The sequence below is a fragment of the Poecilia mexicana genome, unplaced genomic scaffold (assembly GCF_051168715.1).
Source record: "Poecilia mexicana isolate PSO_F unplaced genomic scaffold, ASM5116871v1 scaffold_2, whole genome shotgun sequence".
Taxonomy (NCBI): Eukaryota; Metazoa; Chordata; class Actinopteri; order Cyprinodontiformes; family Poeciliidae; genus Poecilia; species Poecilia mexicana.
In genome coordinates, this window is record NW_028263371.1 from 619,635 (window position 1) to 640,000 (window position 20,366).

The 20,366-nt window shown below is 37.9% G+C and overlaps 1 protein-coding gene across 2 annotated transcripts in view; it reads right to left on the reverse strand.

The window, feature by feature from the left end:
- Positions 1-356: 356 nt before the first annotated feature.
- Positions 357-20,366, reverse strand: part of trip10b (thyroid hormone receptor interactor 10b) — a 24,987-nt gene continuing 4,977 nt past the window's right edge. Inside the window, exons 2-15 of one of the 2 annotated variants that reach the window (XM_014974214.2) lie at positions 18,634-18,749; positions 17,937-17,990; positions 14,541-14,688; positions 14,364-14,426; positions 13,757-13,861; positions 13,478-13,606; positions 13,236-13,382; positions 11,635-11,790; positions 10,524-10,547; positions 7,014-7,123; positions 6,072-6,204; positions 5,922-5,992; positions 4,785-4,894; positions 357-4,700 (exon numbers count right to left, since the gene is read on the reverse strand). In XM_014974214.2, coding sequence (XP_014829700.2) covers positions 4,555-4,700; positions 4,785-4,894; positions 5,922-5,992; positions 6,072-6,204; positions 7,014-7,123; positions 10,524-10,547; positions 11,635-11,790; positions 13,236-13,382; positions 13,478-13,606; positions 13,757-13,861; positions 14,364-14,426; positions 14,541-14,688; positions 17,937-17,990; positions 18,634-18,749 — 1,512 coding nt within the window. In that variant the 3' untranslated portion in view covers positions 357-4,554. The remainder of the gene's footprint in view (positions 4,701-4,784; positions 4,895-5,921; positions 5,993-6,071; positions 6,205-7,013; positions 7,124-10,523; positions 10,548-11,634; positions 11,791-13,235; positions 13,383-13,477; positions 13,607-13,756; positions 13,862-14,363; positions 14,427-14,540; positions 14,689-17,936; positions 17,991-18,633; positions 18,750-20,366) is intronic. The other variant, XM_014974220.2, reaches the window with a different exon arrangement.

The following is a 20,366-nucleotide window of genomic DNA, read 5'->3' on the forward strand; positions in this document are numbered from 1 at the left end:
CAAATGGATCGACAACTGATTAAGAAATCCAATTTTTTCTTTATTTTTATTTTATTTTTAAGTCTTTACTTTTAAAATACAGCATTTGGTCCTAAAAATGTAAGAAACAACCCTTTAGACATCAGGGTTTAAACTATAAAGGTAAATGTGAAGTAAAGAATTACATTTGAGGTATTCTTGAAGTTGAGTTACTCTTGCACTTTCAGCTACATTGCCTTGCAAAAGTACTTTTAAACCTTTAAAAGTTTTCCATAATGTGTCATGTCATAGGCATAAACTTCAGTGCTTATTAGTGGAATTCTGTGTGATTGTCAAACACATAGTGGATTATTGTGAAGTCAATAATAAATTATGAATGGTTTTCTAAAATTTCAACAAATAAGTTTTATTCAGCCACTGTTACACAGATGACCTTTGAAAATCACCCTGCAAGATTACAGAGCTGAACGCTTCTGCAAGGTTCTTCAATCTGTTTTAGACTTGGAGGACATGAATACAGAAACTAAACACTTAAGAGTGAGTTGATCATGCTAAGAGGCAGATCGTTGACAATGTTTTATGTGGTTTGGTTCAGTTAATGAGACCTAATTAAAACTAGCAGTGTTTGTTTTTCTGCAAAAGCAGTATGACTAACTTTAAACACTTATAAGCAGAAGCTGAAAATTAAACAGATTTTACTTTTCAATGAAAGTAAAATATATATATAATACTACAGAAGAAACAAAAAATGTCATTTGCATCATTAAAAAAAACATATAACACTCCAAATAGTTAAACATTTACACTAATCACAAACATGTCAGAAATTACAGCAAGCATCTACAATACTACAAAAAGTGTTAAATGTTTCAAATTGTCAAAAAAAAAGATTTTCTGTGAGCAAAACAATACTAGACAAGATGTGAAGTTTTCACCTGGTGAAGGTTACCATCACTCACAAACTAAGTCACAGCTCTTAGTTTACAGCACAGATAAAATGAAACTCTTCATGATCAGACTTGATGAACCAGAGATGGTCTCCTGCTTTCTCCATGTTTTCACGGTAACTTTCTCATCCTTAGAGGAATCTTTCATGTCCTTTTGGTCTTCAGGGTTCAATGTCCAAACCAAAGTATTTTGATCTCTCGTCCTCAGAGCTCTCTACTAAAACGTCTTTGCCTCTTATGCTCTATCCTAACAACTTTTCAACTCCCTTCATAACAAGAAATCCAAGGTCCCATCAATATCAAAAATCATCTTGACTTGGTGAACAGTTAAAATGGTTTGTAAAATCAGTTTGAAGTCGTCTCTCTGGAATCGATCTACCTCCAACCAAGTTGAGAAGCAAACTGAGAATTCTTGTGTTCTTGTATCTCTTTGAACATTTATGACATCATTGATGAGAACATAGAGGTTCTCATCAACATGATGATGTCAAACAACCAGTGTCAGGTTCTTGTTTGTTTTAGTTGCTATGGAAAAACAAGGAGTTATGAAAGTGATAAGATTATTGTCAATTAAAAATGCATGCATAGACATATAAATTGTAAATGTTAGTCAATAAATGTGCATACATTAAAGTTTTATATTTGTCCTATTTTCCACCATACATGTAAAAATCTGAGACCTGTGTGTGTCTGACACCCTGGGTGAGAAAACCAACCAAAGGAACCAAAGGAAAGAGAATGTGATAAATGACATGCAAAACCTGTTGATCAGTGTATTCAAGGTTCTTTCTTTTATCATCTCAATAAATTATATATAAATTCATAGCTGTATGAATAAATACAGAAAAATACAGAGCCAGAAAAGAATAGAGTGCTTTCTCCAGGTCGGGGAGGATGTCCTGCCCCAAGTGGAGGAGTTTAAGTATCTCAGGATCTTGTTTAGGAATGAGGGAAAAATGGAGCTGGTGAAAAGAGAGATGAGTCAAAAAGCGAGGCTCTCGATTTACTGGTCAATCTAATTCCTACCTTCATCTATGGTCATGAGCTGTGGGTCATGACCAAAAGAAAGAGCGCACAGATACAAGCGGCTGAAATGAGTTTTCCTCGTAGGGTGTCTGACCTCTTCTTTGAGATAGGGTGAGAAACTCTGTCATCTAGGAGGGACTCAGAGTAGAGCTGCTGCTCCTTCACATCGAGAGGAGCCGGTTGAGGTGGCTGGGGCATCTGGTCAGGATTCCTCCTGGGCGCCTCCCTGGTGAGGTGTTCTAGAGACGTACCACCAGAAGGAAACCCAGGGGAAGACCCAGGACACCCTGGAGAGACGATGTTCCTCTGCTGGCCTTCGAACTCCTTGGGATTCCTCAAGAGGATCTGGAACAAGTGGCTGGAGAGAGGGAAGTCTGGTCCTCCTTAGTTAGCTCTATATATATATATATATATATATATATATATATATATATATATATATATATATATACACACACACACACACACACACACACACACACACACACACCCCCACACACACACACACAACCCATGTATTGAGGCCTTAGTCCTCATGCCGGTGATCACAGGTTTGAATCCTGGCCTGCTGACATTTGCCGCATGTCTTCCCCATCTCTCATTACCCTCTTTCCTGTCAAACTACTTTCAAATAAAGGCCACTAGAGCCAACAAAACCTTAAAAAAAAAAGACATATATATTCCTTTTTTGCTGAGATTAAATTACACCCACCTGCACACTACTAAGTATGTGTCTTCTGAAGATAACTAGTTGCACCAAATCTAGGAGTCCCAGACTAGGAAACCTGTGTAGCCTTGTATTTATGTATTTAAGCATACCTGAGATGTGAAAAATGTGAACCCTGCTTCCTATGGTTGCTGTTAAAGAGAACGTTTTTTATTCACTCCTGCCAGGTTAGTGGTTTTCATCAAGTTAAAAGACAAAAGCACATTTGAGGACAGATTCTCACATTATTGTGTCAGGAAACTGGTTTGAGCAGAAAATGTTTTAAAATAAAGAAATAAAGTTCAGGAGGTTATTGCAACTGACATTGACTAAGTAAATAACAAAGATATCCTGTACAAGTACTGCTCTAAACAAATACAACACTATACTGCTGGTCAGTAAAAAATACCCATATCCTTCTCCACCTTTTGTACAATTAGAACCTCTAACTTGAGTCTTTTATTGGTGTTTATCTGATACAATGCATAGTTGTACTTTACTGTAAAGTTTAAGAACACTGTTTTTGTGTATAGCATGCATTTGTGTTCCACACCCTGAGGTAATATAGAACCACCTACCATTACAGCCTGTGGTCTAAAGAGGTGTGTCTCTGCCAGATTTGCACGATAAGGATTTTTTGTTAATTTTTCTTTGCAAAACTGGTTTTCAGTTACATTGAAAGGTGAATATCTGTAGATATCAAGTTTTAAGTTTTGCCAGATTTTCGGTTTGTTTCAAGTGGGGACTTTGACTGGGCCGCTTTAACACATGGATGCTTTGTTCTAGCTCAGTGTTTCTCAACCCTGGTCCTCACTGACCCCCTGCTCTGCATGTTTTAGATGGGCCTCTATTCCAGAACAGCTGATTCAAATGATTGCATGACCATCGAGAAACCTGTTAATCATCCAGAGATACAATTCAGGTGTGTGGCAGAAGGGAAACACCTAAAACATGCAGGACAGGGAGGCGGTGAGGACCAAAGAACATAGACTGTCTCCTGCACCTGCAGAAACTCGTCCTGCATTCACCTCCATTCATTACCATTTGCATGTCCAGGCTGAAAAAAAGCATTTCCACAGAATAATGCTGTCACCACCATGCTTTACTGCATGGTATTATGGGGGTTTAATGTCACCAAAAACGTTTCAATTTAGACTCATCTGAATGACGTGGCACACTGCAAACTTCAATAGGTTTTTGGTGCCACTCTTCCATAGCTGTGAAGACCCCAGCTGTGAATGTCTGCAGCTCCTCCAGCTACCGTTGACTCCATGGCTTCTCTGATTAATACTCTCCTTGCCATCAGATGTTTAAAAGTTGGATTATTATTTTGTGTTCTCAAATGTATATATATGGGATTAAATTACACCCACCTGGATTCTAAAAGTCCTAGACTGAAGGGGGTTGAATACAAATGCAGGCCACACTTTTCAGCCTCATATCGTTTATCCTCAACATTGTGCATTGCTCTGTTTGTCGACTGCAAAATGACCTATTTAAACACTTTGAGGTTTGTGGTTTTAAAAAATGGAAAATTCAAATGGAATGAATACTTTAATAAGGTTCTATATAACAGCTCATACACCATCAGTGTGTCACAAATTAAAGGGAACATTCACAAGATCTGTCGTTTCTAAGTTTTAAATGCACTTAAATTGATAAGGACCACCCCAGGCTGGTAATCTGCACGTTGAGGCAGCATTTCATGCCACATAAAGCAGAGACCTGGAGTGTACTATACTGCAATATAAGTGAATAATACCCACTCATATTCATTTGACTGTAACCATCTCTGGAAGCAATGAAACACAAGTTGAGAGCAGCTGCAATCATCTCCCATGTCTTTGTGTTCACCACTGGATCTTTGACCTTCCAGAAAAAACTTTGGGATGGAAACTAAGGTGTGAGTTTGACATATGATGTTGGTATGTAGCCCTCCTGTCCACTGGCTCTGAGGACTCTCATCCACCCATCTCCTTTGTCCTCCTCCATGACACTCAGCAGCTCCCCTTCAGTAATAGAAATGGTGCCCTCGCTGTTGCCTGTACGCCAGAACACATCAGATGTAGAAACATGGAGAGCAGATTTATTCTAACAGAAGCTCAACAGGTAAATCACAAATGTACCTGCGAAGGTGTAGAGAGCAGTGCATTGACCAACAGGACTTTCGATGTCATCAAACTCGTCATCAAACTCTGCGTAGACGTTGGATGATGAGTTCCGTGTGGCTATTATGCTGGAGGAGAACAAAACGAGATTCACACGAAGTGACCCACGAGGTAGACATCACAAATAAAAAAGAAAATAACTCTCCTTTGTTGTAGTTTATTTTGTCTCTATGATTAGTGAAGATAAGCAGTGAAATTGCCAAAATTTTCCCTTTTTTGTGACAATAGCAACCTTTATTCTGTTATCAGTCAGAAAATGTGAAGAGAGAGAAGAGGGGAAGATAAAAGGAAATAATCCCTTCCTTCTATATATCAGCCCACTCTGCCTGCATGCCACAACCGTATGTTCCTTTTGTAATCTTGACTTGCAGGTTGGCATTATGTTTGCCATAAATAGTTATATAAAAAAGCTGTAATATTATTTGTAAATATTCAGTTACACTAAAGTTAAACTAAGATAAAACTCTTAAGGGTTCCATTGTGGTGAAAGTGCAATAATTGTTTCCACATGTCCAGGAGGACAGTAACCAAAGTCTTTGCTTTCTTACAATTTTTCCTTTTTTGTCAAACCACAAATGAACTAAAAGTCTGCATCCCCACAAAAAGGTTCTGATAGATTTAAACTCAGGACATTTTGACCAGCAGCATGCCACAGAGACATTGTTTGTTGTCATTTCAATAGTTTATTTGCTTAAAAATGCCAAAAAGAAAAAGAAAAGCTGAATTTGACAGACAAAAACTAATAGTGATTACCAAAGACATTTTGGCTGCAGACTTTGAAAATTGTAGTTAATTCAATGATGGATTTTTTTTTTTTTTTTTTACTAATTTCCTAAATATGTGACCTGATTCAAACAAACTGTTCTTCTGCAGTAGATATTTTTTGTGGCTGTTTCTCCATCTTTAATCCAACATTGCACAAGATGATACCAAGGTTCAACAGAAAAGAAGTGAAAAGAGAGACAAATAAAAAAAAAAGAGTGAAAAACGGCCTGGTTGACAAAATTCAACCAAGCTTTCACTTTAAAGCCTGGATTTCTAGTGAACAACAAAAGTACTGTAGATCTTAAATAATCCCTTAAATGCAGGTCTTACCCAGACTGACTGTTATTGTTGGTGGTATTGTGTGAGGCGTCTTCTCCACCCACTGCCTCTGATAACCACGTCTGGGAGGAATGGACAAGTCAAATGTTTAAACTCACACAGTGTGTTGTACATATGCATATCTGCGCTTTGTGTAATAACCTCATATTTAGCCAGTTCTCCCCTCAGGCGGCCGATGTTCTGACTTGTCTGTGTGATTTGGGGCTCCAGACTGGAGGGGTCGCCCATCTGTGGATTCTGCTCATACACACCCCTCATCTTCTCCAGAGCCTCGCTGAGGTCAGACAGACAGACAGACAGACAGACAGACAGACAGACAGAGGTGTTAATGCTGGGGAATGGTCTGCTTCTAATAAGGAAGTGTTGTGTCCTGGGTTGTTTTTGAGGTTTGATTATTCTGTGGTCCTTAGTCTCTTTCTTTTTTACTTTTACATTTTACTTTAGTTCAGCCCTTTAGTGATTCTAGTTCATCATGTTTACTTCTTGTGTCCAGTTATTCTTTGTTACTCTAGTTTAATTATGTTTCTTAGGCCTAGTTATTCTTTACTGTTAGATTTATTTCCTGGTGTACTCTCCCTCACCCACTGTGCCATTTTCTCTCTCTCTTAACCCCTGGAACGTATTAGCTCATCAGCCCAGGTCTTTGGTTCCAGTATTTTACTGCTTCTCCTGCTCACACCCCTTTGCTTCCTGTCTCTTCGCTTAGGAAGAGATGGAATGCAAGGGGGAAACTCTAAGGTTTTCTCCTTTGGATTTGTGGTTTTTTTTTTTTTTTTTTTTTTTTGCTCTGCTCTGGCTCCCTGTGTTCTCCTTTGTTTTTTTAAGTTCTGTTCATTCCTCATCTAAGCTGCTTCTGCCTCTCTGCTTGTGGGTCCACATCAAACACACTTATGTTGACAGGAAGTCTCTTTCGGTGGTGGAATTTCTGATAAGAATCTGAATAATGGGAAGTGTTCAGAGGACATGTTGTTTAACAGAGCATTGTTTAACAGAAGCATATCTCTAAGATTTCCCGCTGAACAAAGCTTGGTTTTACTTTCACTTTGTTTCCAAGTTACAGAAGCTAGCAACTCTCAGTTTTACCCTGAGTCCTGTTCCTTGGTCAGTTCTTTGGTGATGTCATCAATCTTTGCCTGCAGCTTCTTCTTCCTCTGTTCTGGAGGAAGGTGGGAGAAATCCTCTGCAGGAGGAGACTGCACAAACAAACAGTGCATCAATGCAGATGACTATGACAAGTGATCAGAGCATAATGAACAGTCCCTGGTAAAAGTATCCACATCCCTTCAACTTTTCCACAGTTAGTCATATTACAGCCACAAATCTTAGATTTTGTGTCATAGACCAATGCAAAGTAGGGCATAACCAATGTCTGCCAGTCAGCATTGACTCATACAAATACATCTGTGAGTCAGTATTTTATAGAATGTCAGTTACAGCTGCATATCAAGTCTTTCCATGTACGTCTCTAAAGGCTGAAATTTTGGCCTCTTGTTCTCTGTAACTTCAGTGTGATGGTGAGAGAGTCTATGAGAATCAAGTTTCAAGTTTTGCCACAGATTCTAAGTTACATTTAGGTCTGGTCTTTGACAGGACCATTCTGATAAATACACAGACCATGGTACGTCTGGTTTTATGGTTAGGGTATTTGTCCTGCTGGAAGAACGATTGCTTTCAGACTGTAACAACATATTTTGTTGTAGGAATGCCTCTAAACCCTCACCAGCTCTGCTGTCCATGCTGAAAAGAAGCCTGACAGCATGCTGCCAGCATTCAGCGTGGTGCGTTCAGAGTGATCCGCAGTGTTCATTTTTATAACACAAATCATTTTGAATGAAGGCCAAATTGTCCCTGTTTGCACTGTTTCCTACATCTGGCAGACATCAAACATTTTTTTTCTTGCATCTCTCCCATAAAGGACAGATTATCACCGTCTACAAGTATTGTGATCCTTGTCTCCTGCCTAACCTGTGAATCTCTGCAGCTCGTTGAGAGTTAATATGGACCTCAGGACTGCTTAGTGCTCTCTTTGCTCTTCAGCCAGGGTGGATGACCGTGTCTTAAACTTTGTGCTATAATCTTAATATTTTCAGATGATGTATTGAACAGTGCTTTGTAAAATATTCAACTCTTAGATACTGTTCACAGTGTTTCCAAATTCTGGTCTTGCTTCAGCACACTTGCTTCCTATTGATGGGTGATTTACAGGTTTTTGCTTCACAGCAATCATGTGAACCAAGTGTGCTGAAGCAGGGAAACACCTAAGGCGTGTAGGACAAAGTGCCTCCAGGACCAGGTTGGGGCATCCTGAGGTAACCTAACGACTTCCGTTCTGGATCTTTGTTCCTTGGTCTTCATGATGCAAGAAACCGCTGAGATCTTCACAGAACAGCTACGTTCCTACGGCGAGTCTAGGAAATGACTTGTAGAGCCAAGCGGCTGGACTGGATTTGATTTTGGCATATCAGAGTAAAGGAGTCTGTGTCATCTTGCTTCCTGTTCGGAATCCAAATGAAACTCAGTGAAGTCTGTGTTTGTAATGCAGCCAAACTTGTAAAAGTTGAAGAGGTGATGCTTACTTTGAAAAGTGAAAGGAGGAAACAGTTTGTCCAGCTTCAAATAGAGCAAAAAAATAAAAATAAAAATAAAAGAAATAAAATAACAACAACAACAACAACAACAATAATAATAATAATAATGAAGAAGAAACAGAATATGTAAAGAAATGAAGGATTCATACGAGGTGAGAACTACATCCCCTCCAACAATATTAACCCAGACAAAATACCCATAAATTCCAGCTCTGCAGTGATTTGCTCTGGTTCAGAATGAACCACCTGTGATGCCATACAAGGATAAATTAAAATTATGCAAGGGAATGTCAAGGTCTTTTTTAACCATGTCTTTATGTTATTTTTTTTATTATAAACTTATTTTATAGATTCTACTTGTTTTAGTCTAAATTTGTTAAGACTTTAGATTAAGAACAAGCATTACCCTCAGCTACTTGAACAACAATAATGTTTTTCCATATATTTTTATTTACTTAAATCCTGATTGGATATTTAAACAATGTTTGCTCTTAGTCTGCATTTACAATCAAAGGGTCCAATGAAAGTTTCATAAAGAACATGATGACTCTGTCTTAGGCGCAGCTTGAATGGTGGCGCCTGAGTTTGTGCCCTTGAAGAATTTTGATGAAAAATGCTGTAACACTCGAACATCAAAGGTTCAGATAGAAACTTCCCACACAGCAAAGTATTCCCAAAACAACTGCTGACACAGGCAGCATACCGTGTGAGTGTTTAAAAGAGCGGCACGCTGTGTGGAGCTGATGTTTTTTTATAAATGCACCTTAGGTTTTAAGCAGCGTGATAAATCGATTTTCATATATTTCTTGATGTTTTACATTTTTAAATAATGAGCAAATATGTAAGAAAAGTAATGTTTGGACAGAACTACTGAAAATAAAACTAAGGCTATGTACATTTGATCTAAAAGATCTAAATTACAAAGAATTGGACATCACTCTGTCTATTATGCCATCACAAGTAAAAGTTTGACCAGAGATCCCTGAACAAAATCAAAGCAAACATTTCCCAAATTAAACTGACTTTGGTTATTTTAATTAAACAGTAACTCCACTTAGATGAGTAAACCTCCACTAACAGGATGACAGCAGGGATTTTCATCAGAACATAATACTAAAAGGGGTTCAATGAAAGTGGGTCAGCAGCTTCAGCCAGATAGTTTGGATCTTTAGAATTTGGATTTTGTGATGTAGCTACTGTCAGCAGTCAGTAGAAACAGTTTGTAGAAACAGAAATAAATCAAATCAAGTAGAAATCAAACCAAATGCTTGTCAGACTGGAACGAGTTGCAAAGAGGATTTCTAACATTTCTAATAAACACCAACATGAAGCAGTTCGTGGTTCTCCAGGTCTTAACCTCACTACTCATTGTTGGCTCTCAGTGGGAACACTGGGGCTGTCTGCAGATCTCCAGCCTCTCTCAAAACAACCTGAGATGAACTCTGTATTCTGACGACTTTCTGTCAGGAGCAGCATTCACTTATCATTAATCTCAGTCACAGGTAAGGGTACCCATCACACACGAAGTGGATCAGATTGGAGATGCTTTCAACCTGTCTTCTAACCATTCTAAAACGAATGAATTTTTATTAAACTCATCGGCATCCTTAAGCTTACCCACTTTTTCAAGACCTCGTCTTTGTAAACAAACTTTTCACTTGTAGCCTAATAAGCCCCCCACTCCACCACTAACAGTGGAGACAATAAGTAGATGATCAGTAAAGATTTACAGTTTTTATACAATACACTGTATATATTCTTCTTTTTGGCCTCAAGTGGCCATTTAAAGAACTGCAGTTTTTGCTCTTTTGAACTGACTTTAGCCCCTTGATTTGGACCCACCCTGTGTTTTATCCTCATATGTTTTGCTCCAGGTATGTAGGGTTAGTTGGGGTTGTTTTCTGAATCTATTGTGGAGTTACTGTTTAAATTTCCCAGTAAAAGAAATCCAGCACCAAATCCAGTTATCCAACACCTTTCATGTCCTTCTGAAGATGAGCATTACCGTGTGCTTTTCACCATGTGTTATCTGCACAGGGAGAAAGAATGACTCAGCATGAAATGAAGGAACAACAAATCAAACTTATGATATACAGTTTTACAGCAACATGTTGGCTGTAGATACAACAGATCTGAACACAGACCTGGAAACAGAAAAGGTCCAAACTGGACCAGCTCTCAACAGCCACACTTTATGTATGAAGGGAAAAATCCTGTGTGTGTGTGTGTGTGTGTGTGTGTGTGGGGGGGGGGGTGTTTGTGTGTGTGTGTGTGTGTGTGTGTGTGTGTATGTGTGTAAGTTTGACTGAACTCATTCAGACCGCGGAAAGGACAGACAGACGGAAAGATTGAAGTGTAAACTACACATAGAGCTCAGAAGAGCTGAGCATCAGAACCACGTCTCTCACTATGGTAACTACAATGGTTGTTACATTTGATTTTGTCAGCTAAATTGACAGTAGATTTAGTTAACTACATTTTTATTACAATTAGTCAACTAAAATCAGACTGGGACTAAAACAGTTCTGATGACTAAATTACAACTAAACCTAAATTACATTTTAGTCAAAAGACTGACACTAAAGCTAAATAAAAAGTTGCTGTCAAAATTGACACTGCTGGAGAACAAAACAAAAAGACAAGATGGAGGGATTTGTTGAAACAAAAAGACAGTGATCAAAAGGAAAGACAAGAAGAGCGAGATTTTGAGATAAAGAAATATTTCAAACAGCGCATATTAAAAGTCAAAGAGGGGCATGTCTCTGCAGCAAACTGGAGTTAGAATTCACCCCTGAGCGAGAACATTGGCTGATAAGATATGATTTGTGTAGAAGTGTGTGTGCATTTATTTTAAGACATTGTGATAAAAGATAGTGTGTTTCTTATAGCAGGTTCCTGCAGGTAGGACCAGCAGAGCAAAGATAAGAAGGAGAGCCAAGCTAACCTCTCTAGTTATTTATCTAAAGTTATTGACAAGGAAGCAGCTCTCTCTGACTGCAGGAAAAAGACAAGCTGATTGATATTTATAAATCTTAATATAAAAGGAAAACAGATGGGTGTAGCTGTGTTAATATCTCTCTCTCTCTCCAAGCATGTTCAAAGACAGTCAGGCTCACCTTGTGCTTCTTGAAGATCTTGTGCTTGCGTCCTTTCAGAGGGTGGAGGGTAGATTCTGAGTTTGATGGTTTGATGCCCTGCGAGTAGTCCTCAAACTCCACATCGGTGGGTCTGTCAAAGCCAGACTTGTGTTGCTCTATTAAAAGTTTTGAGTCCTGCCATGACACAAAAATGAAACACCAGGTGTGAATCAACACACACTGCAGAAAGGGTGATGTTCCACAGCTCATGGTTTTACACATTGGATGAAGCTCTGGTGGCTGATTTTGATTTCTGATCTGACTGTTTACTTAATATGTTGTTAATGATCCTTTGGCAGCAGTTTCAGCCTCAAGCCTGTTTGAATCTGATGCAAGATTCAAAAAGCCTTAAACATATTGATGAGGGTCATTTAAGGGCCTGTGTTCACTGGGAAAACAAAATAATTTTACAAAATAATACAACACTGGACTTAAAGGGACACACCTCTCATCAGCTCTCCTTCCACCTTAGGGCTCCTGCTGCACAGAACATGTTTTTGAGCCACTGTCACATTAGTTCACTGATATAAAGAGGCTCCAAAGCTTCATGTATTGCAGAATATCTGATTTTTCTGCATGAACTGTGACATCACCGTGGGTCAGTCAGCAGCTGGAGAACAATGCTGGCCAAGTGAACAAAGAAAAATCAAACGAGAATTGCAGCAAAGAATTTGCGGTCATCTGTTGAGAAAACCCAGAAATATTCTCGAAGAACGTCATAAAAATAATTTTTATTATATGGAATTATTGCCTGCCTTCTATAGACAACAGAACACAACTGAAGGAACATTTCTGTGTTCAGCTTTACATCCTTCATAAACAACACATTAATTGAGCTACTGACTCCTAATATGTTTGGTTACTTGTAATATTTATTTTCCATAAAGCTGGCCCAATTCTTTAGTGTCTGCTCCTGCTCAAGGTAGATTGCTGCTTTAACTTTAGTTTTACAAGTTTCTTGTTTACTCAGGATGAGAGATTGCTTCAGAGGTAACAGCTGATGCAATCTGTCAGACTTCCACACATTCCACATCACCTTTTTTAATGAGCTGAACTCATCTGATCTACCTCATTTGACTGCATTATATTGCACTTATGTATTAAATGCATCATTGGCTTCAATTGGCCCTGTTTGTTGTAAATTGGTGATCTGAATTAATTGGTTTTGGGTTTTGGTGATGGCACTCATCACAATGTGATGTTTGTTCAATTGTTGACTGTGTGGTGTTTCGTTTGTGACTTTGTAATTTAGTGTTTTTATTATGTATAGCACTTTGAACTGCCTTACTGCTGAAATAAGCTGTACAAATAAATGGATGGATGGATGGATGGATGGATGGATGGATGGATGGATGGATGGATGGATGGATGGATGGATGGATGGATGGATGGATGGATGGATGGATGGATGGATGGATGGATGGATGGATTGATTGATTGATTGATTGATTGATTGATTGATTGATTGATTGATTGATTGATTGATTGATTGGTTGATTGGTTGATTGATTGATTGAGCTTGCTGCCCATCAGATCAGAGAAATGTCAGATGTGTCAGAGGTACAGAGTGACCCACTTGCCTTTTTGTGATCAATTTTTGTTCCTGCAGCAGCAATTCCCTCCAGACACTTGGAGATGATTGGCAGGACGTCCTTTTCGATGTGTGAAAACAGGCAGTAGCCCTCGGCCAGCTGCTGGATCCTCCGCTCGTCCATGACTTGGAGTTTCTGTTTGAAACACAAATCATCAAACTCTTTTAGATTCTAATTTAACAGAAACTACTGAGCAGCATTGTTGCAGTGTGTCCAAAAGACTTTCTCACGTTGTAGATCTGTGGTATCTCTGTGTAGTAGAAGTAGTTTTGTTCTTTGTTGTATTTCTGGAGTTCTGCTGCATAGTTGTTCCTGCATTCTTCTGCTACACGTGTACGAGCAAGAGCATGAGCCTTGGCCTAGAGAGTAGAAATATAAATACATAAAAATAAAGACAATGGAAGATTAAAGGATGCAGGTCTAAAATATAAAGGATGGCGTAAAAAGGACAGATAAAGGAAAACATGCAGAATACTAATGTTTAACAGCCAATGTTTACGAGTGTTTACTTTGTCAACTTCAACTTTGGTGGCATTAGAGTCGTGCTCTGTCTTCTCTGCCTGCTGTGTGGCTTTGTCAGCCTCCGCCCACTCCTTAGCAAAGCGCTTTTTAATCTGCAAGCATGAACATGTACAAATGTAATACATTTCAGCAACAGCAATGTTAACAAAGCAAAGTCATGGAACTAAGACCGGACTCTACAAAGTAGGGAAAGATTAAGATTTGCTCTGTTCTCCTCACTTGTTCCTGAGTCTTATTAATATAATCTATAAGGTATAATTGGATTATTTGTTCAATAAATACATTAGTGGTGATCTGCAAGAGAAACAGAAAACATAAATCAAAAATGTGTTTGAGTGAGAACAATTAACAAAGAGTAACTAAGTTAATAAGGGAAAGTAAAAAAAACAACAACAAAAAAACGGAGTTTGTTTCAATATGTTGCACTTTTTTCTCTTAGACAAACTTTAATGAATCTGTTTATTAAAAAAACAGACATTTTTAAGATTTAGGAGCCTGTAAAATAATTCTACAGCAAAAACAGGATATGTATTATAATTTACGACATGGTATAATTTAGATTTAATAAAATCAAATCACCAACACTTGACTCACACTTTCTAGGTGTTTAAAGCTGCTCTCCAGATTCTGCTGGGCCTTCTTGACATCAGAAAGGTACTGAAAACAGAGAGGCTGTGAGGAATCTGCTGCAGCTTTGGATGGTAACACTGCAAACTTCAGCAAGGCGGAATCTGTCTAAACTTCACATTCCTCTCTCCCTCCCTCACTCACTGTTTTACGTTCCTGTTTGAGGTCCTGGATATATTTGGTAAGCTTATCACAGATGTTGGCCGTCATGTTCTCAGCAACAACCTCCCGTTGGCCTGCGTAGTCACCCAGCTCATTCAGGATCTCCTGGAAAGACGCGTGATTGCTGAACCTACAACGGCAGTGAGAGGGAACATTTGGAAAGTTGGAAATATATCAGAAAAGCAAAACCCATAAAACTGTATGTTGTGGTTTACTACTGTAAGCAAAGAATATGCTGTATTAAGATCATTTTACACTGTCCAGTGTTGATTATACTGACTCCTGCATCATTTATAATATCACATGATCATATTAATATATATTACACTAAAAAGCATCAAATGGGCAGACTGTCAAGATTTACAATATATCAATATACTATCAAAAGCACTTTCAGTGTCACTTAAAGTATTTTAATTTTTCTAACACATGATGTGTTCATGACCCTCCCTTTGTCAAGAAGAAAATATTAAAAGTGAATCTCAGTAAAATTTAGAAAGTACATTTAAATACATATTGACTGCAAATGTGAAGCTCATATTTAATATAGATTTGGTACAGTCAAAGTATTTCTGCAATTCTTCATGATTTTTGGCTACAGAAATGCAAAACTAAATTTCTCTGGAAATTTGAATAATACAAGCTAATTACAATGGACTTTTATTGAAGAATTATTATGTCATGGCCGATATTATCATAAAGAAGACTGCTGCCTTAAAAGCAGTCACTGATGTCTTCCACAACGAGGGGATAAGATACAAAACGCTCACTTTTTTAAAAAAGTGGCTGCCCACAGAATGCATATGAATGGAAAACTGAGATTTATAGAGTATAGTCAAGAACGTGGGGGATACCAGACCCAACAATGCAGATGAGCTGAAGGTCGTTATAGCAACCTGGTCTTCCATCACATGTCAGCAGACCCCCAGGGTGATCTACTCCATGCCACACCTCTTTGATGCAGTTATTAATGCAAAAGGATTCCCAGCCAAGTACTGAGCCTAATGCCTCTGTCCTCAAAATCATTTTTCATTAGTTCATAATCTAAGTTATACAAAAAATGAAACAGAAATAATATTCCACTCCATGTTTGTTTAATTAATCTAAATAATAGACTGTTGCTGACAAAGGATAATTCTGTTTTTAAACACTTTTTCTGTATATTTTTGTTTTATTTCTAACTTGGAAAATAAAATGAAAAAAAAAACACATTTGGAGAAGACTACATTTTATCTGTGGACAACAAATCTAAACACAAAGAACCAATCATTTGATGAGAAGACATAAGAAAATATTTGTGTTTATTTTGGGCAACATTGAGTTTCATGATTTTATTTAAATTGTGAACTCAATTACCTTTTCAGTAAAAAACATAATCTACTGACATGTAGCTGTAGTGCAGTTTGCTTACCCCATAATCAATATTTGATTGCATTTTATGTGAGTGATCAGCTCTAACCTTGCTAACTGCCAGATTATGGATGCAGAAACCTGTTATCACTTTGCCTAATAATGTCAAAAAATATATATATGTCACCAAGAGCAGTAACTGATCTTATTACTTTTAAAAAATGGACTTGAACTGCTGTTTAAACAGAACAAAATCTGAACAGGTTGGATTCATGATACCAATAATTACTTTATATGTTCTGTTATTCTCTTACTGTTACAGCATATTAGGCTGCTTTAGAATAAATCCTGCTTCAGTCAAAAAATATTCAATTCATATAATGTGTCAGCTGAGAACAATTAGGTCATTTTGAAATAGATATTTTTATTGTTAACACTTGTTCACAGGCATGGATGACAAAATATGTTAAATCCCTTCTGGAAGAGATTTATGACCTCAGCGGAAGTTAATGATAAAATGAAAATAGAACAATAATTATTGAAATATTTCTGACCGCTGAAGAAGTGTTAAAGTCAACATGCTTATTGCTCAGAAAATCATTTTTAAGGAGTGACACCTAATGTTAGTCAGCCAATTAGTCAGCTAGCCTGCACTCTGTTTAAAAGAGACATGCCGTAGATTTTTTAAATACCATTCTTACATTCAAAAGAGCATTACCTTGACAATAGTAATGGGTGACATCCTTTGATTTAATGCCCATAAATCTCCAATAAGCCAGCTGTCTTACTCTTAAACCAGAAGAATTAGAGCGTTTGAGGCAGAGCTGTAATGAGTTTGAACAACTCTGCTCTAAACTATATTCACTTCCTCTGTTGATTCATCAGAAAAACTTTCAGGAATGACAGAAACTTTTAATGCTTTTAAAGCTACAGCTTTAAAAACATGGCATACTTTGAGATGGCCAGTGAAGCTATGGGTTAAAGCTTACATTGGCTGTTATACAACATTTATACAAGGTCAAATTTTGTTGGGTCTGAGCTATATCTTTCTTTAGCAGCATACAGCATCGTAGGTAATTATAATAAAAATGGGTAAAATAACCCTAAAAATGATATTTGAGGAGGGTGACAGCAGAACTGACCATCCAGCTCCTGTCTCATTAATATTTGTACATGTAAACAGGAAGTCATGTATTACTGATTCAAATTTGATTTAAAACACTCTAAAAAGTATAGCATAAGTTATAAAAAAAAAGCTTCATTTAGATCTGCTTCAAAGTGATAGTGATTTGTGAAAAAAAATATTGAGGAATGTTTTCCCACTTTAAAAAAATCTAATTAAAGGTAGCATTTTTCTAAAAATGCTTCATGTGAGTTTATGCAAGTGCAACACAAAATGAATTTATTTTGTACGTATAATGTCCATGGTTGTTAACAAACTCACAATGTACACAATACCTGAAGGCTAATTATTACAGTAACTACCGATCTAGTTTGTCCTCCAGTACAGCTCCCAGGCCTCCCCATGCCCAGCAGCTGGTTCCAGTTTTTTAGTGGGAATAGAAGGCGTTCCCAAGCCGACTGCAACATAAAACTTGTTTGGAGTGGTCTGGATCAGCCCAGAGGCTGGATCTCAATGGAATACACCCAAAACACCTTCCTGACCAAACCTAATCTGAGCTCATGCCAGTCAGTTATGCTGTCCTCTCCAGATATGCTAAAGTTACTAAAATCCTCCAAAATGACTATTTTTCCTTTGAACAGACACTCTCTGTCTGACAAGTTTATTGGTATGAAGGTTATGAAGATCTTTTGGCATTTAATTATGTAGCATTTTACAGCCATTCTGGGGTTTCTAATTTCTCTAGGATGGAAGTATGACAATCATTGTTTTTTTTTTTAAAAAAAAAGCAATGATCAATTGCCTTCATCATGCCATTGCAAAATCAAGACAATGTCAAGTGCAAGAAAAGAAAACCAGAACTATGGAGGATTTTGATGAGTGATTCATTTTGACTGTTTTCTTACTTGCACTCCTGCTCATCTTTGCCTCCTCGTTTGGAGTACTTCTTTGTCAAATTCCTGTTAGACAATAAAAAGAAACAAAATTAACATTTGCATGCCGGCATAAAGGTACAAGTTCACTGAAAGTCTACATTTCCATGCAAAACATGCAAAACTCTGCATCTCATTGAACTTTGCCACGTTTCGTGGGATTATTTCAGTGTATTTTATAGGGATTTGATAATAGATAAGCATGAAAGGGTGCTGGGATGTTAGTCTACAGCATAGCAGAGCTCAGACTCTCAGCTCTTGCCACAGATTCTTTGGTGAACTTAGATTTGGACTTTGGCTGGGCCACTACTGCTTTTACAGGTTTTAATCATTAATTGTATCATTATTTTATTCAGTATTGCCTTGTATTCATATTCATCCATCTCCCCATAAAGTCTGACCAAGTTATTTGTCTGTGCTGAAGGAAAGCATCCCCACAGCATGATACTGCCACCATGATGCTTTTGGGGGTTATTAATTGCACTGGGTTGTACATCAAATTCAGAAGAAGAATACTTGCACACCTTTCCATTTTTCTTTATTTGAAAACTTGAAAGCCACAAATGTTTTTCATTGCAGTTACAGACACAGCTTTGCATGGTACTCTGACATTAAAAACAGTAAAATGCACAAAAGAATCAATTTGAGAAAAAAAAAATTCAGAGCACACCTGAGCTGCTTGGCGTAGTTCTGTTCGATCTCCGTCCGCTCCTTTACAAACTTTATGTAACGCTCCAGCAGGTCAAGGCCAGACTGAGTGTGTTTGTCGATGACATCATTCTGGTCCTAAGAGGAAAAGTCCAGAGTGATTACATTCTTCTGCGGAGACACACCATTACATTAACATGTGTAGCAAACAGCTGGTCCCCGAGGAAGTCAGTTTTATGTCTAACACTGACACACTGCTCAGTCAATGCTAAATACTTCTGAGAAAATTACTGGGCAGGATTGTTATCGAAGAAGCACGACGTGCATATCTGTGAACACATAAAACAAACAGTGGAAAGGTATAATAACCAAAGAAAAAAAACTTCATACTTTACTCTCCTAGTAGTCTACAACTCTTATCTGCTTACACACTTTCATTTACACAAAACACAAAAAACCTGTTGGACCAGTAGGATTTGTTCTCAGTGAACCCTCAGGCCTTTATCCCCACAGTGCTGGATCACAATACGCTCAAAGGTTTTCTGAGAAACAACAAGCCACCAAACCGTCTGCTTACACAGAGCGAAACACAGATTCAGGGCGGCTCCTCAGTCTGTGTTGTACAGGGGAAATAAAGAGAAAGAGACTCGTATGTTTTGGTTTAATGGAGAGCTGTAAGCACAGATACTGAGAAGTCAAAAAGAAAATTTAAAAGGAGATCATACATGAACACAGTCAGCGATAGTCAGGAGCAGGATGTGAAGGAGAAAAGAGCAAGACAAGAGAATGCAGCAGGACAATGGAGCGGCATGTTTGTACCAGGAAGGAAAGCAATCAGGAAAATCAGATGGCCGACAAGAAAACCAAAGCAAAACCTGGTGTTGATGAAGAGATTAACCCATTAAATTTCACAGATTTATCACTTCTGTATAGGAACACACTGTAGCTTTGCTTTCATATGTCTACATGTGTGTGTGAAAAGTGGGAAATATTGTTTAGGAATGAGATAATCATTAGCTCAGTCTATCTCCACCCTGTGACTGACCGTCTCTGGGGCTGCTGTGAAACCTGGAACCAGTTTGACTCGTCCTATCCGTCATTATGACGTAGCACACTGGCAGCAGCACAAATGTTTTTGATCTTAGCTTACTCTGCCTCGTCTCAATCACAATATAAACCTGCAAATGGCTGGACTGGTTCTGCCATCTGCTTCTTTCTGTTTCTAAGTTGCTTTTTTAGCATTTGTCAGTAATAGTAGTAGTAATATAGTAAACGGTTGGAACCAATCACATTCCATATCCAGACACAGATTATTAAAATGTCTCATTCTTTTTCAAAAGCATCTCAGAGTGATTTTCTAAAACAAATGAAGTAGCAAAGTGGACCAGGTTTTGGGAGCATTTTAATGTTAAAATAATTTGATAATAAAATCATAACATATATTTGATGTACATCCGACATTTATACTCAGAGTACACAGTTGTTAGGCAAGAAAGTTTATAGAGCTTAAGGTTAGTTTTAAATATGTATTTTTCTACTCCAAACTGGATAAATGTTTTAGGATTTAAACATATCAGAGGCTGTGTGTTTGTGGTATTTGTGGAATATGTGGGTGTGGCTTAAGAAGATCAACACCCTAAACCAATGTGTGCATATGTATCAGGCAACTTCTGTTACTCATTCATAATTGGCCAATTCCCCAATGTTGTTGTGGTTCCGTATGTTATGCGGAAATGTAAAATGACAATAAAGACT